Below are 20,963 nucleotides of genomic sequence, written 5' to 3'. Positions count from 1 at the left end.
CTGTGTGTCCAATGTATCCAGTGTAGACGTTTATTTCCTAATAACTACTGGCTTCTCTACTTCCTGCAAACCTTACAGTACCTCCCTTATAGCAAATAGAAAGGAGGGACTAACTGGTCCCCTTCCTGTGCTATAAAGTTTCCCATGTTGCTGGAGAGTTTGGCTGACTTTCCTGACTAAACTAACTCCATGCAGATAAGCTTCTGTAAGAGCTGATTTTCTCAGGTAAGCCAAGTTCCTAAATCCTTGCTCTGTAAGCGGTGCTAGACCTTCCCTTCCATGCTTGGGCTGGGATTTTCCCTTTTAAGTGATCCCCCCCAAGTCCTTACTTCTCCATGACCATCTGCTCAGCTGGGACTCTCTCATAGAAGCAGTGGATTAAGGCTGATGGTGGTTTTGTTTTAATCCTCCGTGCTTGGTGGCTGTGGAGGATCTGTTCCTATTACAAGCTTCCTGATTCAGAAGATAACACTGCAGGTTGGACTGAAGCATAAATAAGGGGAAAGAAGAGAAGGGCTTTGAAGGGCAAAACACCCATGAGAAATTGGAGAGAGGGCCTGAAATTATTCAGGTGAGACTTGAAAATCCTGGGGAAAGTTGCTTGTAACTGTTACAATTGTTAAATTTTAATATTGGAGTACTTCCTAAGAAAGGTAGATTAAATGTTCCTGCTGGGAGGCCGGAGTTTCACAGGGTGAAGGCCTTGGCAATGATACAGGACAAACGAATTCTTACTTTTTCCTGCCCCTGCCTCTCATCCCACCAGTCTTACAACGCCCTCAGCGGTGCTGATAAAACTCTTTCTCAAGCCACATCATAAACCAGTCCAGTGAATTTGTTTAACTCACAACTTGATCCCGCAAGAATTCTTCCTGCACAAGTGAAGGGGCAAGAAAAATATGGCCTGAGTTGCTAAAGGTAAGAATTTATAAAGAAAATAAAGCTGCTGCCAAAACCTCTGCATTTTAGCAACTCCAGAGATTCATGAAAGAGAGCAGCTGAGGATCAGCAATGGTTTTCCCCTGTGAAATACACTGCATTGATTGTCTTGGTTTTACTGTCAGAACTGAAGACTGTTGCAATTAAGGTTTATGATTCTTCACATTTAGCAAATTAATTGGACCAGGTAGTACCTCAGAATTAAACTTCAGGTGTTATAAATTTGGAAGGATCAACTTGCTATAAAAAAATTTGTTCTATAGTGTAAAGACAATCTAAGAGCTTTGGTATCACCTGTAGGCATCTCTGTGCTAGATAGTGATTAGTGGTGCTAATTACTTCCATGGAGCATTTGACACCTGGCAAACCTGACACCTCACAGACAGCTAGGAAGCCTGGCAGTGCAAAGGTGCCTTTCTTCTACTTTCCCTTGCACTTTGTCATTTGTCTTTTAGATTGTAGATCGCGTAGTTTTCATTTTCTGTCACTATTTCTAAGGATGATCTCCTTGTCTATGAAATACTCAATTTAAGTTCTCTCTCTCCCGCTAAATACTGTGACTTTCTAACCTGAATTTGAACGCTGAAGTTTTCTAAAGTTCTTGAAAATCTAAAAAAATGCCTGATTTGTATTTGTAAGAAACGGATCATCCAGTCTCTTTAGAAGTGGTCTCTTTATGTTGTTTGAGTTTTGGGTACACAGGATCACTGTATTGCATTTATTCTTCAGCCCCTTAACTTGTATGTCTTGACAGCAGCTTTTTTTTTCTCTGTGTTATTAGAAGATTTCAACTACCTCACTTAATCTGCAAGTAAGTATCATCTAAATTAAATTTCTTCCCCCAAGCATGAATCGCCTACCATGTCCCCACGGTATCTATGGTTAAGCTTCCTTCTGTCAAAAGACACACTATATTCACAAGCATGACTTCTTTCCCCTCCAGTTATATAGGTCTGTATCTCTTGCCGTTCGGTTGTTAAGATCCAGATTTCTTGACGTGTGTTCAATATAAGATCAAAGAGGATGGATGTGGTGGCAAAACCATTAAATCTCCCAAAACCTACATTGGCTTCCAGTGCAAATTAAGGCTGCCTCAGTGCATTGTTTTTCATTGGCTTCAAACAGCCTTCTAATAAAACAAGGATCCTTGGGTCATACCATTTGTCTGACTGCCACCTTTTTTCTCTGGTCATCCTATTAGAAAGGGGTCAAGAAAGGGAATTGGCAAAAATTGTAACAGAGAGCCTCTGTAGGCTGTGAGTACTCAGCCAGGAAAAATTCTCAGGAAGCCAAATATGCTGAGTTTTGGTCTGTTTTGCACTGCCAGGGGTAAAAAAAGTTTCTCCTAAAGTAGGATGTTGTGCTACAGAGATTCCAAGAAATAAAATTTTGAGCAGAGTGAAACACCTCTTCTGTTTTGTTTTGCTTTGTTTTCACAAGCAACATAGTGGTATCACTTTTATACCACTAAACTCTCTCCTAAAGTGGAGAGAAAAAATGGTTGCTACTACCTGTAGGCATGTTTGTTCCCTACTACTCTTTCTTTTTTTTTTTTTTTTTTTTTCCTTAAGAGGTGTAATTGAGCAGGAATCTTTCTGTGCGCTCATTTTGGTAAATATCTCTGTATTGCAGGAAGTGTTCTGCCTCAAAGACTACATTTTGGCAAGGTTGGTGTGTGTTTTGGCTGTTAATAACACAACTTTTTTCTTTCTTGTGGCAAGCCTAGTGCGGATACATGCTACATATTCTGTCCCCACCCAATTAAGCTGTGTGTTTTGGCAAAGAATTTCCCGCCTGGCAATCTGCATGTACCTCACTTCAACCCTTCTTAATAGGACTCTTATCTGGACCAAAGATTAGCAGTAAAAAAATCCAAGGTGGGGGATATCCAACAAATGTTGCAAGGCTTGGAGGTGAATAATTTGTGTCCGAAGAATCAGAACAATAATACAATTGGTGGAGGAGGACACTGCACCGTTTGGCTACAGTTTAGAGAAGCAGGGACTGATAATGGTTTATTTATTGAGAGGTATCCTGCCATGCACATATGTTGTTACACCAAGTCACTTAATGTTTATTTTCACAGTATCTCTGGGGTTTGGGCTGTGGGCAGACTCTGAACCCGCGTGGGATTTTCAATGCATTGCGAAAATCCAGGGCCTGGGAAACCTGACTTAAGATGCGAATCTTTTGTGTTCTGCTTTATACAAATTAATTAAGAGAGGGCGGTTGAGCTTATTCTGAATATGAAAATTTTAAGTGTGCAGAATAGTGAGATGTAAGATAGAGTGAGCCTGCTTTGGGTGTCTCAGTGCAACGGAGCTAAAAGCAGCAAAGCACCTTGGTAGCGTTTCAGATTTAGTAACGTTTGCTTGATATTTATAACCTCAGGCTTTGTCTAAGGTTTGTCTCCAAGATCATGAGGTCATACAAAAGTCAGAGCATAATTTTTTTGAAAATATAATAAAAAAGTTATAAACAGGAATTGAGTCATAAGTTATTTTTTCTTAAATGATATGGGTAAATCCTTCCTTTTAGAAGGGTCCTCAGTGGCCCTTTATTTCTACTGTTATGTTTGATCAAACATGAATGCTTATATAGTCATAACACAGCTAAATACCTTTACCTTGGAACATAACAATTTCCTGTCTCTACAAGAGAGGAAAAGGCTTAAAAAAATAATAAAAATAATCAGGTGTTGCCAACACTCTGTACTTGTACCTAAGCTTGAAATCATTGGCACAGAATAGCACAGCATTTACTGCAGCGTTTTATAAAAGCATAATGTAATTAATTGACTTACATCTATTTTGAGATATTGCATCTCGTGTATATTTTGTTAATAACTTTCTGAAACATCAGTAGCCACATTGATGTTATAAGAAGACTAATGTCAGAGAGAAAACTGTCGCTTTTTGACAGACCAGCTGTAAGGCTCAGCACAGCTGTAGATTGGATGCTGCACAGAACAATCTGGGACCATACCTGTCTTCACTTGAAACATGTCATATGCCTTTGCATATTTAGTTCTGTATTTCTCTGTGCTACTCGAAGCTATGCTAGTACACCAACTTTGTGTGGTCGTGTGCATTTTGAGGGCAGGTACGTATTCATCAATCCAGATTCCTGCTTGAGGGGCGAAGATCATGGTAGTGGCAGGAGGCTTGCTGTGTGCTGGTCCACAGGGTTGTACTTCATGAGCCGTGTGAAGTCAGCACACATACCTCATTTTCAGGATGTATTCCTGGGTCTGTAACTAGCCTAATTTAAAATTATTCCAAAATTTAAACTGTGGGTTGACTTTAAGAGGACTGTGTAGGATTCCCTAGAAATAGGAATAACGTTTTGTTTTATAGATCATGGTAGGATGAGATGGTGGGGGGAAGCCAGCATTGCAAAATTTGTGGATATTTTTCTTTACCAGATAATTCGGAACTTAACTGCTAGTCACTTCAAAAAAGAAAGAAAGTAATGAAAAACTTTCTTTGGTATAGGAGCATGTAAACTTTGAATGCAGAGCTTCTTAAGGACAAGGAGGTTATTTGTGATTCAGGAAAACACGTGTGCTAATTTGAACCTGGCACTGATTACAACAGGATTATTCAAGTGCTTTAAACTTAACTCAAAATTTTCTCGAATGTTTAGAACCAAATCATCATTGAATTACTTCTTTCCATCCCCTCCTTGCATTTCAGTGCACAGAGGATGTATTAGAAGACATTAGTACAGCCTGACCATCCTTTTCTGACGCTGCACTCATGTTTTATTCAGCACTGGATTTTTATGAACTTCTATAAATGTGCCTTGTCATCTCCCATCAGCTTGTCTTCTAAATATTGGAGAAGGGGGGAAGAAAAAAAATTGGTCCCTGTATGTGAAAAAGGAGAAAAAATTTTCTCTGCGCCGGTACATGCCAGCCAAGAGGCATTTTCTATTTACATTTTATTGTCTCTTCTTTCTGGAGAAGTGTGTTTCAAAGGCTCCCAGTGCTGCAAAGCCCTCTGCTGCCTCATTATTCAGAGCCGCTGATGTGCTGAGCAAATTTCCTTAATGCAGCTTTCAGTAACTCCAGGGAATTCTCTTTAGTTTCCTCTTCCTACTTTTTTCCCTTTATCTGAAGAGTAAATGTTTGTGTTTCTTGGAGAACTTTGGGGAGAGAAATCTGCAGGCTGTGTTGCCTATCTTCCACAGAAACCAAGTGAGGAGATTTAAGGAGCGTATTTTCCTTGCAGTTTGTAAGCAAATCTAATTCGGAAGGGTATTATTTTGATCTTCTAGTTTGGCTTTTTTCACATATAATTATCATTTCCCTCCTGAATCGGCAGTTTGGTCTGTGTGCACTTGAGTGAGAGAAATAACTGCATGACAAAAAAAAAAAAAATCAAACAACAACCCAAAACCCCAAAAAACCCTCCAAAACAAACAAACAAAAAATTAAAGACTCTTTTTATTTACATATGCCCATGGTACCAATTAAATTGCAATACTGCCACAACTGTTTTTATAAAATCAGTGTATTTTGCAGCATATATGGTGCTTCTTGCTGTTGTACTCTTTGGCTTGTGAAATAGAAATTACTTCTGATCCCTGTTTGAGTATGAGCTAAACAATTTCAAAGAACTAAACACAACTCTCAAAAAGAGCAAAAAAAGTGGCTGCTTGGCACTACATCATTAGCTCTAATTCATTAACAGCCCCTGTGAATTGCCTTGCTTCTAATCATGGGAATAATAAAATACACATCTACTTTGTTTCTCTGGGGTATTTCAGAGATCGTTAGTCGATGTGTATAAAACAGAGTATGAGTGAATAAACTAATACAATAAAAGAGAGTTTTTAACAGCAAAAGAGAAGGGTAAACATTGCTATGCTGTGTTTGCTATGACTGTGTTTGCTATATTGCTGATTTACATATACAAATCCAGAAAAAATATTTCTACTTGGATAACTTCAGCTGTGTTCAGAGACCTATTCTGACTGGTACTGTTGCACTGGCATAGTTCCCATCCCAAAGAGCTTGAGATGCAGCAAATCTGTGGTCTCTGCTGGAGGCATATATATTTCAGAATATTGCGTCTATGCCTGTATTTTAAAACAGCATACTCAGGCTCGCTTAACATTTGCTTTTTAGTTTTATTTCTGTTTTCACAGTCAGTTTATACTGGTGGAAGAGGGAAAGATGTACTAATTAGAAGAGTTGGAAATCCTTAAAGCCATCTGATGAGGATCAGGAGATGGCAAAACGACCCGCTGAAAGTAACTAAACTCTCAGAAATTAAGTAAAGGTAATATTTAGTATCAAGAATGCAATCAGTTGTATTATGAATGATTTTGTGAAAATGTTCTCACTGTGAGTAGAATGAGTTCTGCTTGCTCATAGCTGGGTTTCAAGTAACAGAAGAGCTGATGGCGGTAGAAAAATAAGTTTTAATATATTTATAAGAGCAAGTAAGACCATGATTTCAGTGTTTTGTTGATACCTTCTTACAAACTGCACCTTTAAACTATATCTCAAAATATTATGGCAGTGGCTGTCAGAAATCAAGAAATGAGAGGCTCTCAGCCCATTTCCTACTGAACTACCTCCTGCTCGACAAAAGCCTACCTTCTCTACAAGCTTTGATCAGCACCCGTGTTAGCAGACTCCGTTGCCAGCTAGCCATAGCATGCCAGCTGGCAAATTCTGTGAGGAGTATAAATTTTCCAAGGCACATGAGGAGACCCTTGTAAGTTATTTTTCATTTCTTTAAGCTATTGGTTTCAGTCATAAGGAAACTATTTTTTGGAAGAGTTCAGTTTCCATGTCATCAGCATGGAAGGTCACTAGGATATCACCCAGGAGTAGTTTGGCTCGGTGCATTTAGAGATCACAGAACTACTGTTAGGTTTTAAGCTGCTGCGGGTAATTCTGGCTACAGCATGGTGAGGAGTCTCTTGAATTTGCACACTCAGTTCATTGTGAGATGTAGGCCTACTGGTAGCAACTGAATGGGAAGTCCTCCATAAACAGACTGACTCAGATACTAATCACAGAGCGCCCTACAAACTCTTCTCTTTGCTGCTGTCTTGCTTTGTCTTATTTTTTTTAAAAAGAAGATACATTTTGCAGTCTCATCTTTCTGTTGGTAGCAGTTAGCATCCAAGATATGTTCACCCTCAGCCTACCCATGCTGAGTAGTTTTCCTTCAGTTCTCCACTTTGATCAAACACTGGTTTACTCTGTTGAAAATCCTAGCTGCTACCTTGGAGCTACCTATTAATACACACTGCTTGTTTTCGTCTGGCTAGCGAAGCTTCTGGCTTAGCTGAGCTGCTTCTGTATTCTCTGTTCAAGTCTCCAGAGAAGGAGGCCTTTTCGCTCACGCTGCCCACAGGCTGTGTTTATTGATCCCAAGGAAAATACTTCCAAACTCTTAAGATGACATTTGCTGTCGGAAGGGGCAGAGGCAAAAACTAGTAGTCTTGCTGTGCACTGGTAGGCTCTGAAGCCTTTATCCCCTGGCCCCAAGCTATCCTACAGCCTCGGGAGGAGCAGCAGGAATCAGCTGGGCATTGTAACACCATGCTTCTCTCGACTTGCTAGAAGCAATAGGTCAAGGATTAAAGAGGTTGGGAGTGCATCCCCACAGGGACAGTTGGACAAAGCAGGTCTTATGAGGAGCGGCTGAGGGAACTGGGGTTGTTTAGTCTGGAGAAGAGGAGGCTGAGGGGAGACCTCATTGCCCTCTACAACTACCTGAAAGGCGGGTGCAGGGAGGGGGGGATGAGTCTCTTCAACAAAGTAACAAGCGATAGGCCAAGAGTTAATGGCCTCAAGTTGCATCAGGGAAGGTTTAGACTAGATATTAGGAAGTATTTCTTTCCGGAAGGGGTTGTTGGGTGTTGGAATGGGCTGCCCACGGCAGTGGTGGAGTCCCCATCCCTGGAGGGGTTGAAGAGTCGGGTTGACATAGCGCTTAAGGATATGGTGTAGTTGAGAACTGTCAATGTTAGGTTAATGCTTGGACTAGGTGATCTTCAAGGTCTTTTCCAACCTAGATGATTCTGTGATTCTGTGAAAGCAGGGGAAAGTCTACCCAGAATGGTGAGGTGCAACGGGAGGCAGAAACACCACTGAATCTCTCTGCAGTACCTTCTGTCTCACTGACTTCTGTCTTGAGAACTAGTATGTTTTATATTCTTTCTACATTTTATATATAAATTTTAAATTTTTTTTGCTGTTGTGTTTCCTCACCCTCTCTTCAGAAGTAGGCAAGCCCCATACTGCTGTCTCCATTGCCCCCTCCCAACGCTCCACGCATGGGTCCTTGTAGGAGGAAGTGGCCTGCTAGATTCTCCTCACTGTAGTTTCTGCGCATTTCCAAAGGGAGAATGAGATGTTTTTCAGTTGATCACATTTGCACAGCGAGAGTTGTGACATGGCAGCAACCTGCCAAACTGGAACTGCCTTAGTATGTGCCCTTACGCTGCCCATGCGAGGTCGTTATTTTAGTGCAAGGACTCTGGCAGCAAATATGTCAGTGTGTCGTGGTTCTGATTCAGGTAGTGCCAGAACTGTCTTCAGCAAAACAGGGGATGCAGGGGAGAGCTGGTCACCGATGCTGATTTTCTGGCTTGTTGCAGAATAAGCCAGCTTGCAGCATGCACTAAGCAGCGTAAAATTCCCTGTGGATTTCCTGGAACGAAATGTGCTTTGGCTGCATTTCTTCCCTGTTTCTGAAGGGCCTGATCCTTCCTTGTCTGCTGAGAACTTCACTTCATAGGAGAATTTTGCATAGCAGAAGCCTGGATGCCTTCTGTCTTATTTCGTTAGCTGGACAGAACAAATGAAACTGCTGCTCCTGTCTGATGGATTGCCAGGTGCCATCAAATGCTCTAAGTGTGAATAATAGAGAAATGTGGGAGCAATGGAAAAAAATTAACTTTTTGTTGCTATTTAACCTGAGTTTTGATGCAATGATGAGGTAAAAGATGTACAGGCAAAACTGTGGTATTTCCATTGATGATGCTTCCTGTTTCAATATGTAAAGACATGATGGTATCTTAAATTTTTGGATTTGAAATCATATTTGTATATGCTTTGCTATCAAATTAATAGTTTAGGCTTTCAAGTCCATCTGGTCATTTTTTAAGAAGACTTCTCTTGGTTGGAAATATTCCAAGCATTTTCATCTTTCAGCCCCAACAGAGGCAGGAGTTGGGTTCTAGGCTGCACTCCTTAATAAAACCTGAATATAAAACTGCTCAGACTGCTGAGCTTAACTTTCTATTGGAAAGAAAAATAATTACAGTTATTTAATTAACCTTAAATCTGAGTCTGAACACAGCAGGTGATTTTTTCCACTCTGTTAGATCTGAGATCTAAAGTGTGAAATTTCATTTTAGCTCGCTGTCACGGGGCTGCTAGACTTCTTAATATCGTCACCACATTTTTCTGTTAAGCAGTATGCACCGTGCTACTGTATTAACTGAGCTCATCGAGAGGTTTCACTGACAACGTGTCAAGAGCTTCTCAGCTGATAAGTAGTTTCCTCAGTCTTATAGGGAAGGTATTAGCAAATTTAGACATTATGGAGGGATGGAGGAAAAGGAGTATTTGTTCTGTGACAGCTTGTAAAAGTTTACAATAAGAGGTATTCTCTAGCTGCTACCATGTAAAAGATAGCTGTGGTCTTGATGACCCAAAAGTGGTTGCGACGCAAGGAGAAAAGCAGTTAACAGATTGTTGTGTCTAGAAATGGTTTTCTGTGCATGTGTGCGTGTACATACACAAGTACGTGCATACACATTACTAAAGAAAAATCTTCACTAAAAGCCTGTATGCTTTGGGAGATCCAGACAGATTGAATGTGAGGGACTCTAAGGTCATCAGAAACTGGAGAGGGTAAGCTTGTGTACATTTGAATCCCTACAGCATTTTTTTCCCCTTCTTTCTTTCGTGCAGCTACTGCTTGTCAGTCAATTATTAACTAATTTGCATTTGGTTTTGAGCTTAATATAAAAAAAAAATATGTATGTATTCTGATAAATCTGCACAGGACTACAAAGCTACTCATCTTTTCTATGTACAGCTTCCACTGGACGTAGCTGTAAAAAAAGTTATAACAATAGGAAGGTAGCATGGCTTAGGTAAGTGTTTGTTTTTTAAAAACATGGGGTCATCACTTTGACCACGTTCTTGGTACGTTGTACCCAGTTTCTTCTTTTGTGGTTTTCTGCGTTTTTTTAGGTTTTGTTATGAAAACATAAATGTAGTTCCATTTGATTTCATTAAGGCTTTTAAATATTGTGCTTATGTTTTTACATGGCAAGAGAGCTGGAAGAATTAGGGATAAAGGAGGAATCCCTCAGGAAGGTAGTCTCTCCATCATTACATGACAAACATTTGCTTACTAGGTAATGCTCTACTTGGATCAATATTGCTGCTGACTCAAAATCCTGAGTGAACACCATTCTTCTTTATGTCATGACAGTGCCTTTGTGAAGAACATGGTTGCTATAATCACATGAATATTTGCATTACTACTATCAATCACTACCTTTTTCTCATTTGTTACAGAAATGCAGGCAGTTTTAAAATACTTTCAGTTTTAGTTATCCAGTCTATTTTGGGGCCATGAAGGGATGGTTTTCCCTGAGTGCTTCAACGTGGAAATCGGCAGGGAGGTAGCAGTCCTGCTGCTGCTGTCCTTCACAGCAGCTGTGCTAGTTGGACTGTTCCAAAAGTGGGGCTTGGAAAAAAAGCACCAAAACACTTCAGCTTCCTCCTACCCTCAAATTGTATGCAGGTATTCTTAAACGGAATCAATCATGGAATCTTAGAATCATTTAGGTTGGAAATGACCTTTAAGATCATCGAGTCCAACCATTAACCTAGTGCTGCCAAGGCCACCACTAAACCATGTCCCTGAGCGTCACATCTCCACATCTTTTAAATACCTCCAGGGATGGTGACTGAGCCACTTCCCTGGGCAGCCTGTTCCAGTGCTTGACAACCCTTGTGGTGAAGAAATTTTTCCTAATATCCAATCTAAACCTTCCCTGGCACAACTTGAGGCCATTTCTTCTTGTCCTATCACTTGTTACTTGGGAGAACACCCATGTTGCTACAACCTCCTTTCAGGTAGTTGTAGAGAGTGATAAGGTCTCCCCTGAGCCTCCTTTTCTCCAGCCTAAACAACCCCGATTCCTCAGCCACAACTCACAGGACTTTCTAGAGCCTTCACCACCTTCGTGGCTCTTCTTTGGACGTGCTCCAGCACCTCAATGTCTTTCTTGTAGTGAGGGGCCCAATACTGAACACAGTATTTGAGGTGTGGCTTCACCAGTGCTGAGTACAGAGGGACAATCACTTCATTAGTCCTGCTAACCACATTTCTGGTACAAGCCAGGATGCTATTGGCCTTCTTGGCCACCTGGGCACACTGTCAGCTCATATTCAGCTGGCTGTCAACCAACACCCCTAGGTCCTTTTCCACCAGGCAGCTTTCCAGTCACTCTTACCAAAGCCTGTAGCGTTGCATGTGGTTGTTGTGACGCAAGTGCAGGACCCGGCACTGAGCCTTCTTGAACTTCATACAGTTGTCCTCGGCCCATCAATCCAGCCTGTCCAGATCCCTCTGTAGAGTCTTTCTACATTCAAGCGGATCAACACTCCCGCTCAACTTGGTGTCTCCAAATCCGACTCTTCCCACAAATGCCAAAAATGATAGTGGTACTATTTTTGATGAGAGGCAAGAGCTAGTGCTGGAAAAGGACAGAAAATCTTTGCATACTGTGCTAAGACATGGTGGATGCTAATACAAAGCCATCAGCTGAGAACTCTAAAAGAAAACAAATGTTCAAGACCACCCTGATATCACAGAGAGATTTATAGACCTTTGATTTAATCACTGAGAGACCTCCATTTTGCTGTGCTAAGATGCCGTGTGATTGGTGTGCAATGGGTATGGCAAGGGTTTTGATTTAGGGGTTTGTGAGACGGGTGCTGGTTGTAGAGATCCCAGTCACAGCTAAAGAAGAAAGAGCAAAGTAATAATGGCTGTGAAGAGTGAACTGGTGGAAAGAGAAGGGGAAGGATCACCTGCAGAAATGCTCTGATGTAGGATGTCTGCATTTAATTATGCTGAGGCAGAGCAAAAACTCTCTTCTAGTCCTGATACATGCACAGCACCTAAGCTTTGATCCTGTACCCTGCTCAATGGCTTTGCAACAACTAGCTCTAAGTGAGAGCTGCTAAAAAAAAAATAGAGTGGGTACAGATGCTGACCTGTGTGATACAGAAAGGAGCCTGCAGAAGCTGATTTTCTGATGTCCCTGAGGGCTGCTGTTCTTACCAGTAGGCTAATTAAATAGAGGTGAGGCACAATATATCCATACTTGAGCTATTGAGAAATATTTGTTCTTTAAAATCCCACACTTAGGTATGTCCTTAGCACAGTTGCCCTGTCTTAGCTCTAAAACACTTACAGGCTCGTTTTCATCAATTTTAGAGAGAACGTAGTGAGACTGTGTGAAACTAACAGGTTTCGCTAAAAAAATCAAGAGGCTCCTCCTGGTTTCTATTACATCAGTAGCCCTTCTGCTTCATTCGTTCTCCTCTAATTCGTAATGGTGGTCAAACAGTTTGGACTTCTTAAGAGAGTTAGAAGACCTGTGAAGCTGTACAGGTAATGCTTAAGCAATGACCAAATCTTGAAATTCAAGCTTTTGCCCTACATCTGGGTCTTGTTCTGTGGGCAGATCTCTAGCCCAGAAGCCACAACTCCCAGCAGTTTCCAAAGGATCAAGAGCTCCTCTCTGCATGTCATGTAATGTTCAGTAGTTCTCAGGATCCCACTGTGCACGGTGCTCTTTGTCTCAAGCTCTTGATTATGCTGTCACACTGCACTGTCTCTTTAGATTTAACTGTTATAAATTGAAATGGATTGCAAAACTGGTGTCGTTTTTCAAGTCATGACGGGTTTTCAGAGGCAATGAGAGTTTCTCCTTGCTTGTCGCTACTTGGGTATTCTGTTACGAAATTGAGTCGATACGGCAAACAAAAAATTATTTGAAATATATTAGCTGAAGGAAAGTGATTTAACCTTCAGACTGCTAGCAGCAACATTTGTATTTGGTGTAAATTGCTTGGAGCAAAATCTCTTTTGTAAAGAGGATTATCATCTTGAGTTCAGTCTGGCTGTAAAAGTGCCCATCTTTGAATCACAGGATTTTATTTCTTTGAGCTGTATTAGCATCCATAGTGCCTGTACAAAGGGTGGATTATGACCTTCCTTTTAATTCTGTAGCTAAGTGAGAGAAGGTTTATCTTTGCCAGTTTGTTATCGTTGCTAGGTTGTTAGTGCTATTAAATAACTATGGAAGTTTAGCAAACCATAAGGAGCTTTTAATTTGTCCCTAGATCAGCCATTTTAACATCCTCTTTGCTTCATTTTCTCCCCTACCTCTTCCCAAACATGTACTACACAAATCTTTATGTGCCTAAAGACCTTTGAAAATGTGTTATGTAACTTCGGTGCATCATTGTTGGTCCTATCTCTTTGATCATGTTAGCGGTGCTGTTGTCAAAAATGCTGTGCAGTGTTGAACTACAGCCCTTTTCCGTTCTGAGTCAGTGTTATTTATTACTGAAAATACAGAAAATTTTTTAAAGGCTCAAATCTAAGCTAATTCATGTTAATCCCAATTGAAGCGCTGGTCATTGCAGTGGAACTACCCTGATTGTGAATTTGGCTCGGTAAATCAAATCAATGGAGCTAAGTGACATCAGCTTTTCTCCTGGTGTTACTGAGAAGCCAGGAGTTAAGTCACTATGATGAAAAGCAAGTCACTACTTCAGCTATTGCTAGTGTGCATGCTGTGGGACTCTGCTCTGTGACTCTAAGGCCACAGCATGCTCTATTACTTCCAGATGTCCTGGGGCTAAAAATAATCTGTGAAATCTCTGGAGCAGAGCCTGGTGCTCAACAAAACCTTGACATCCATATAAAGCATCTCAAATGACAGAGCGTGCAGAACTAATGCACCTGCATACGCCTGAGATTTCACTGTGAATTGACAGATGCTGCTATATCCCATGTTTCTAGTGCCAGCATGAAACATGTAGATTCCCATTGCATTTCCCTTTGTCTTTTTAAGTTCTATTCTTTAAGCATGCAGTGGAGTATTCTGTTACTCCAGGAATCAGAAGGTTGGAAAGTTGCTTTGTTTCAGACTGGACTTTGCTCAATAGGAGGTGGTGTGCAGGTGTTGAATTTTTAACACTATTCCTGCCTCTTCATCCATGTACACGCTCTCCTTGAATTATACTGATTTGCTTCAAACCATACAACTGTTGTATATACATTAGCACTGGAGGAAAACTGCTCGTTGTTCAGGTATCCACCTCTACTGGCCACCAAAGTGAAGAGATCATGTTTCTGCTACAGTTATAGCCATGGGATTATTTACTCGCTGATGATTAACTAACAAGAAATGATACACAAATGCTTTCAGGCAAAGAACACACATTAGAAAGAATTGCTTTTATATATTGTAATTATGTGCATAGTTTGTGAAGTCTCTGTCACACATCCTGAGGCAAAAACTAAAAAAGAAAATAATTGTATGACAAAACATTGTTCAGGCATCCCCAGTGTTCAGTCCATTCTAAACTCAGAAAATAATTAATAGGCTGAGGAAGCAAATTGATGAGATTGAAATACTCTGTGACCACTTTATATTGCTTCTTCTGACCTCAGCTGTACAAGGTCTCTGAAGCAACAGAGGAATATTTCTTTCTGTGCATGTCCCAGGTTAATTATGACTCCTCCAGAATCCTGATTAAAGAAAACTGGTTTATGTATGATTGGATATTTGTACCCAAGATTAAAAAATTATATTCAGAAAGTGGCAAAAATTATTCTGTCTCAAAGGACTCTTGCTGTGTGTAGCTTTGTTTCAAAAAATGTCATTTGTCATTAATTGTAAGTTTAGTTGAAGCTGGTTCATTATATTTAATATGATGTCTAAAAGACTCATCTGCACAGTCTGACCCTCTTGTTTACAGAAATTACATCCTGCATAGAGCTGTGAAAATGCACCAGACATGAGAAAACTCATCAAAACCAGACTAAGTAGAAAGAGATGCCAGCAAGGCTGTGCATGAATCTAGATGTATATTTACAGGCATATGGTCCTTTGCTCTTGCACAAAATCTCTTTTTTTTTTTCCTTTTCTTTTTTCTCCATTTTGTGCTGTTGAGTTGAAAAGGCAAATATCTCAACAGATAAGCTTCTGAAATGGCCACTCTTCTAGTTGAGTAGGGCGTGGAAATCTTGGTAGTTGTCCAAACCGTAGTGAAATATTAACCTCCTCGTCTCCCCATCCTTCATTGCTCGTGCTCCCTTTTGCCATCTCCTGTTAACACCCTGCAGCCGTGAACCTGCTCTGGGCGGTGGCAGTAGCAGCAGTCAATGAGGTTCAGATATACATTTCTCTTCCATGGCTATGGCTTTGATAGCAAGCTCTCGGCGTTACACCACTGCAATCTGAATGCAGATTTGGCATCACTGAAGTATGTGGAAGATGAGGACAGAATATTAGTTATTTTGTTAAATATCAACTCAGTTGTATCTGCTCTTGGTGGGGGAAAGCTCTTCTTTACTCTTCTGTTGAGGATATGATGGTTTTCTTTATCAGGAGGAAAGTATTAGGTTGGTAGGATTCCCACCTTTCCCTTTGCTTGTCCTTTGGCATATGCCTCTGGCACAAGATCATGGCTTTGTTTGTAATGCAGCACTGTAGATCGTCCTCTATATCTGATCCAGAGGAGACTGTTACAGGCGTCAGTAACAGAGCTTTACCCTTAAAGCAGCTCGTATACTTGTGTCTGCAGAGATGCTCAGTGTGATTCCTGGCTGGCTGTCCAAAAGGTGGTGGTTGTTTTTTTTTTTTTTACACTACGGTTGGAGATGAGTCAGCATCAGAGAGATGTATACTGCTGCAAAGATGCTGTGTTCAGTAATTCAGATGGCATCAGTGATTACTTTCCTGCTTTGATTAGTGCCCGAGCTGTCAGAGTTGCCTGCAATTAGTCACTTTGAACTGGGCTTCAAGAAGCCCTTGTGTGGACTTTTCCCCAACATTCAGTGGCTTTCTCACCTTCAGTCAGTTTTGGGAGAGACAGGAACCTCAGGCTCTGAAATAATCTTTATCCTTCTTCACCTCAATAAGGGTCAACTCACTGCAACTGCTGACCATGGTTTAGACTTTCAATATTTTTCTCTTACCAGACGCTTAATCCCTCGCAGCTTAATTGGCTAGGAAATAGTTAATGCTCAGTATTGACTGTTTATTCCTTAAAATGAAAAGCAAAGTATAAGCTTCTGCAGGAAACAATTTTTATTTCATTTGACTGAGTGTAAAAAGTCAAAAAGGAATGCATATAGTTCTTTGTATTTTGAAGTAGACATCCAAAGAGTTAGGTCAGCAGGCATTACTTGGATCACACCCTTTGACCTTAGAAATCCTCTTGTTTCTTAAAATCTCCATAACTTCTTCAGTACTTTCTTTAGAAAGGCCAAGCAAAATCCATTAAAAAAGAGAAGAATAAATTCTGTTATCAAATCACACTCTTAAAAAATAGGAAAAACAAAGATGATTCTGAAAAATCAAAAAAGCCAGTATACCCTAAGTTGAAAGAAAAATATCTTCTCAATCCTGAATATAAACTGGAGACTACTTTGGAGTTTGGAACCTAGTAAAAGCCTCTTTAAATTTGCTTGGACAGTGGAGATTCAGGGATCTGTCTGAACATAGCAGATTGCAGCATTGTGGCTTTTGTATCACGATCTCAAAACATCAGTTTGTTTGTGCATGTTAAACAAATACAGAGATTTTCTTTGCTGAAAACTAGCATGGCATCAGATGGATGCAAGATTGTTGTATTTTCTTATAGAGCTAATTTAGGAAAGGAGGAAAAAAAAGTACTGCAAGAAGACATAAATTTGATCCCATAATAAGCAAAACCCCATCTCATTCCTCATGGCTTTTCATTGTGGATGAGGCCCTGAGCAACCTGATCCAACTCTGAAACTGGCCCTGCGAACTATATGCTGCCTGACTTGGACTGTTTTATTATAGAAAATAGAAGGGATGTGGTTTTTCTTACCCTTTCTTTTAACCCTTTAGGGTTAAGCCAGTAACCAAGAGGAACCGCAGATTGCTTTAGAAGTTCAGTTTTCTGTGGCTGTGTTTGGTGTTTCCATTGTCATCATATTAGAATGATTTGAAAGATGCAATTGTTTTCCTGACTTTTTGGAGTCAAACATTCAAAATAGCCTCACACTACATGGAGGAAAACTGTCAGTTACGCGTGTGCAGTCTTTACCAGAAATACTTAATGAAATCTGGCTGCACAGCTAATTTTAGGGACACTTTAAATAGTGTGGGTTTTCTTTTTAATTTGTATTATTTTTATTATTGTATTGTTTTACTTTTTTTTTTTTACTAGTCTAGTAGGCATCCAACATCTGGTCAAAACAAACAAAGACCCATTTGGATAACTCAGAGAACCCAAATAAAGCAACATAAGAAATTGGTGTCCACATTCCAAAACCTTAACAGTTATTTTTGCAGTAGTCTACAGCTATAATGCAAAGCACTACTGTTTAGTGATGCAGGTTGGAAATGTTCTGTACTATTGAAGGAGAGTAATTCCTGTTAAACACTGAGGTAATTTCCAAGTCTGTGGTGGAAAGTACTTTATAAATGTACCATTTTTCTAGCAGAGTGTTAGGTGAGGTTAGGTAGATACAATCTTCTGAATACAAGCTCAAAGCAAGTATCCAGTGACTGGAAGTGGTCTTATATTTCATCTTTTTGTTTCTTTACGTTCAGTATAATTTGATGGCCTCTAGTGACTAAGGACTTCTCCCGTTAATTTTTCTGCTTTGCAGGGCATGTGTTGTACCAAATTTCTGAAGTCTTTTGTCACCTCCATCTTCATCTGGCTAAAGTAATACCACACACCCTTTCATACACTTCCAGGTTCTGTCTTCCTGTCTTCCAGTATCACTCAGTTTTTCTGAACCTGAATGAGATGTGACATTTTATTATAAATAAGTTAATTATCTAATAGTTTAACCTGTTTGTTTAACTTCCCAAGTGGCCAGCTCTTTGATAAGAACAGGTTTTTAATAGGCCTAGACAAGCCTGTTACAGTCATTTAAATTGTGATCTAGGCCATATGTGAAAGTAGGCTAATACCCAAATTAACTGAGCCAGAATACCCACAGCTATTAATTTGTAAAATAGTGTCCTTCAGAAGTTATTCTGCTTGACCCACTTTCTAAATTGGATGGCACACCTGATGATTCATTACAGATAAAGAAATTTGGGGATTTCCATTTGTTTGTTGCTATGTACTGCAGTCCCAGGCAGCACTGGGAAAGAACAGTATTTTCTTGGGCTTGAGTCGCTCATGTGTCTGGGCTATAGCCTGTTAGACATATACATTCAATGTTTCCATGTAGCTGTACAGTGATTGTGGAAACTGGCAGATTGGTAGGAATGAAAAGTCAAGTCTGGGTAGATGCATCAGCTGTAGACCCAGATAACGACAGCACACGAACACAGACTGTGGATCGTTTTTCACTGTTGCGAGTGATAATGCCTTGGGGATCACAGCCCAGCTAAACACATTCCTGAGTGTTGCAGTGACCACAGTACACCTTGTAAAGGTTGTTCTGTGGGGTCTCTTGTGATTCACATAGCTGGTGGTCAATTTTCTGGGGTAAGATACCTTGCTACATCCTGAGAAAGGCATGGGCTGTAGGACAAGCTGTATTTCTCTCATGGTCCCCTGCAGTGAAGGTCCCATGTAACCAGGATTCTTACAGTCCTTAAACTCTCTGTTATTGTTCATTTGTGTTGGTCCAAGCCAAGGACTCATTATATAAGAAGTTCCTGTATGAAGGCTTGCAGTTTTTGCTCTAAGTTAGGCTACTTCACTGTCCCTGAATGGTTTACTTAGGTTTCAGAAATGCAAAAATGTTGGTGAGAACAGGGAGTCTTGGAAGACTGCAACAATGTGCAAATGCTGCATGTATTTGCATTTTATTAGCATGCAGTTGACTCATTTCATGTTGAGAAACTTGAAATGGCCAACAGCGCTACTGAAGCTTCTGCAGAGGAAAAAGTTTTTCTGGGGTACCTGAAGATCATTGTCCTGGTTCTTGAATACTTAATTGACAGCATTCTGCTGTTCTTATTTCTTTTTGTTTCAAATTTAGTTGGCTTTTTTCAAAACATTTATTTATATTTTTCCTAAGCCTTTCCCTTGGAATGTAAGTGGTTTGTGCACGCTATGATCTGCCGCACCTCAAAGATAGGAGGAGTTTTTTTTTCCTTCCATTAGTCTAATAGAGAGAGGGGCTGTTCTAAGAGGATTCAGTCCAACCTTGTTTGTCATTTAATCAACTTAGAGTTCGAAATGGGATGGCTGTGGACATGTAGGCCTGAAACCATTATATCTAATTAAAATACTGGGACACTTCATGTGGGATCCTGGTCATGTCAGCCCCCTTACATAGTCAGTGGATCTCCAAAGGGCAGTTCAAACAACCTGTAAACTCTTCAGAGAAAGGGTATGACTCTATGCTCCTTAGAGTTAAGTAGGATGAATTTTGGCCATAACAGCCAATAATGGGTGATGACCTACACACAGGAGCATGGTATTGCAGTCTTGCCGAGCAATGCCGTTGCACTGTGTCCTCCATGAAGAAGAGCATTCTTCATGGTTTTATTCCAAGCCAAGAGAATAGGAAGAGATGGAGAACATTGCTGAGTGATGGCTGACAAGAAATGCAACAGCTGGGCACAGTGGAGTTAAAGTGGAAAACACAGCATTTGTACCTGCAGTGTTTGTGAGCTCTGTTTCTACTTTGTCTTGTAGGGATAACTGCATATCTTCATGGCTGCCGCTTCACAGTGTAGCAGATAAATGCTATTCAACATTGCAGTGAGCATCCACTGCTAGGACTCTTGGACAACACAAGTTATGTTCTAAACTATGACTGCTGAGTGCAGCTATGGTGTAATACAGAGGATAAGACTGAGCTTGATGTTTTTAAGCTTCTCAGATTAACCTTTTTAATTTTTGTGGTTTATTTTCATAATAAAGGCTTTTTCAAAAATCATCTTTAAAATTGCTAGTGACTGAACTAATATGAGCTGCCATAGTTGACTAGGAAATGTTATCTCAGACTGTAGCTCCCAAATAACTGATCTGTGTCTTGACTCAAAAGCCCTTAAAGCTTTATTTCTGCATCTTCTCAGGTACCTCCTGCAGAAAGTTAGAGGAAGGACAGAACGAGAAAGCACCATGTCTTCAGTCTCAGCTTATTACAATGGAAAGAACGTACTTATCACAGGAGCTACTGGTTTCATGGGCAAAGTACTGGTGGAAAAGCTTCTGCGCTCCAGCCCTGAAGTGAAAGCAGTTTATATACTTGTCAGGCCAAAGGCTGGACAGTCAATGCAAGAGAGAGTGGCCAACATGTTGAAATGCAAGGTAAGCTCCTATATTTTATTCTAGAGTCTAATCTTAAATCCATTTAGGTGGGTGAAGCAAAGGACATACTCAATTAATGAAAAATAAAATACCGTCTTCTGCTATAACTGTTGTATATTTTTGTTGTGTCTAAAACAAACAAACAAACAAAAAAGGTGCGTGAATGAACCTGGATCTGTTTGATTTTGATAGGTGATGCAGCATTTTACACTGTAGTAAAGTAATAGTTTTTCTTTCTTTTTGCATTGCTGTTTGTTAAGAACTATTTTTTTCAAAAGCATGTTGCCTTAGCAAATTTCCTTTTAGCAAGAGCGGCATTTTGCTTTCATGAACTTTTTTCCTTCCCCCACTTTGAAAACTTAATATCCAAACAATTAGCACTCAAAAAGAAAACAGTGTGAACCCATCACACCCTGCCCCTTGCCCTTATTGGGGCACTTAATTCATTTCATAAGGCAAAGCCTGGTGG

At 40.3% G+C, this 20,963-nt stretch overlaps 1 protein-coding gene across 7 annotated transcripts in view; it reads left to right on the top strand.

Annotated features, from left to right (window-relative positions):
* Window positions 1–20,963, top strand: part of FAR2 (fatty acyl-CoA reductase 2) — a 156,914-nt gene that overhangs the window by 47,703 nt on the left and 88,248 nt on the right. For all 7 annotated transcript variants that reach the window (XM_074872052.1, XM_074872051.1, XM_074872053.1 and 4 more), the window contains one exon: window positions 20,260–20,494. In XM_074872052.1, the coding sequence (XP_074728153.1) occupies window positions 20,306–20,494 (189 nt within the window). In that variant the 5' untranslated portion in view covers window positions 20,260–20,305. The remainder of the gene's footprint in view (window positions 1–20,259; window positions 20,495–20,963) is intronic.

This window comes from Strix uralensis, chromosome 5 (genome assembly GCF_047716275.1).
Source record: "Strix uralensis isolate ZFMK-TIS-50842 chromosome 5, bStrUra1, whole genome shotgun sequence".
Classification (NCBI taxonomy): Eukaryota; Metazoa; Chordata; class Aves; order Strigiformes; family Strigidae; genus Strix; species Strix uralensis.
This window is presented reverse-complemented; position numbering and strand designations above follow the sequence as displayed.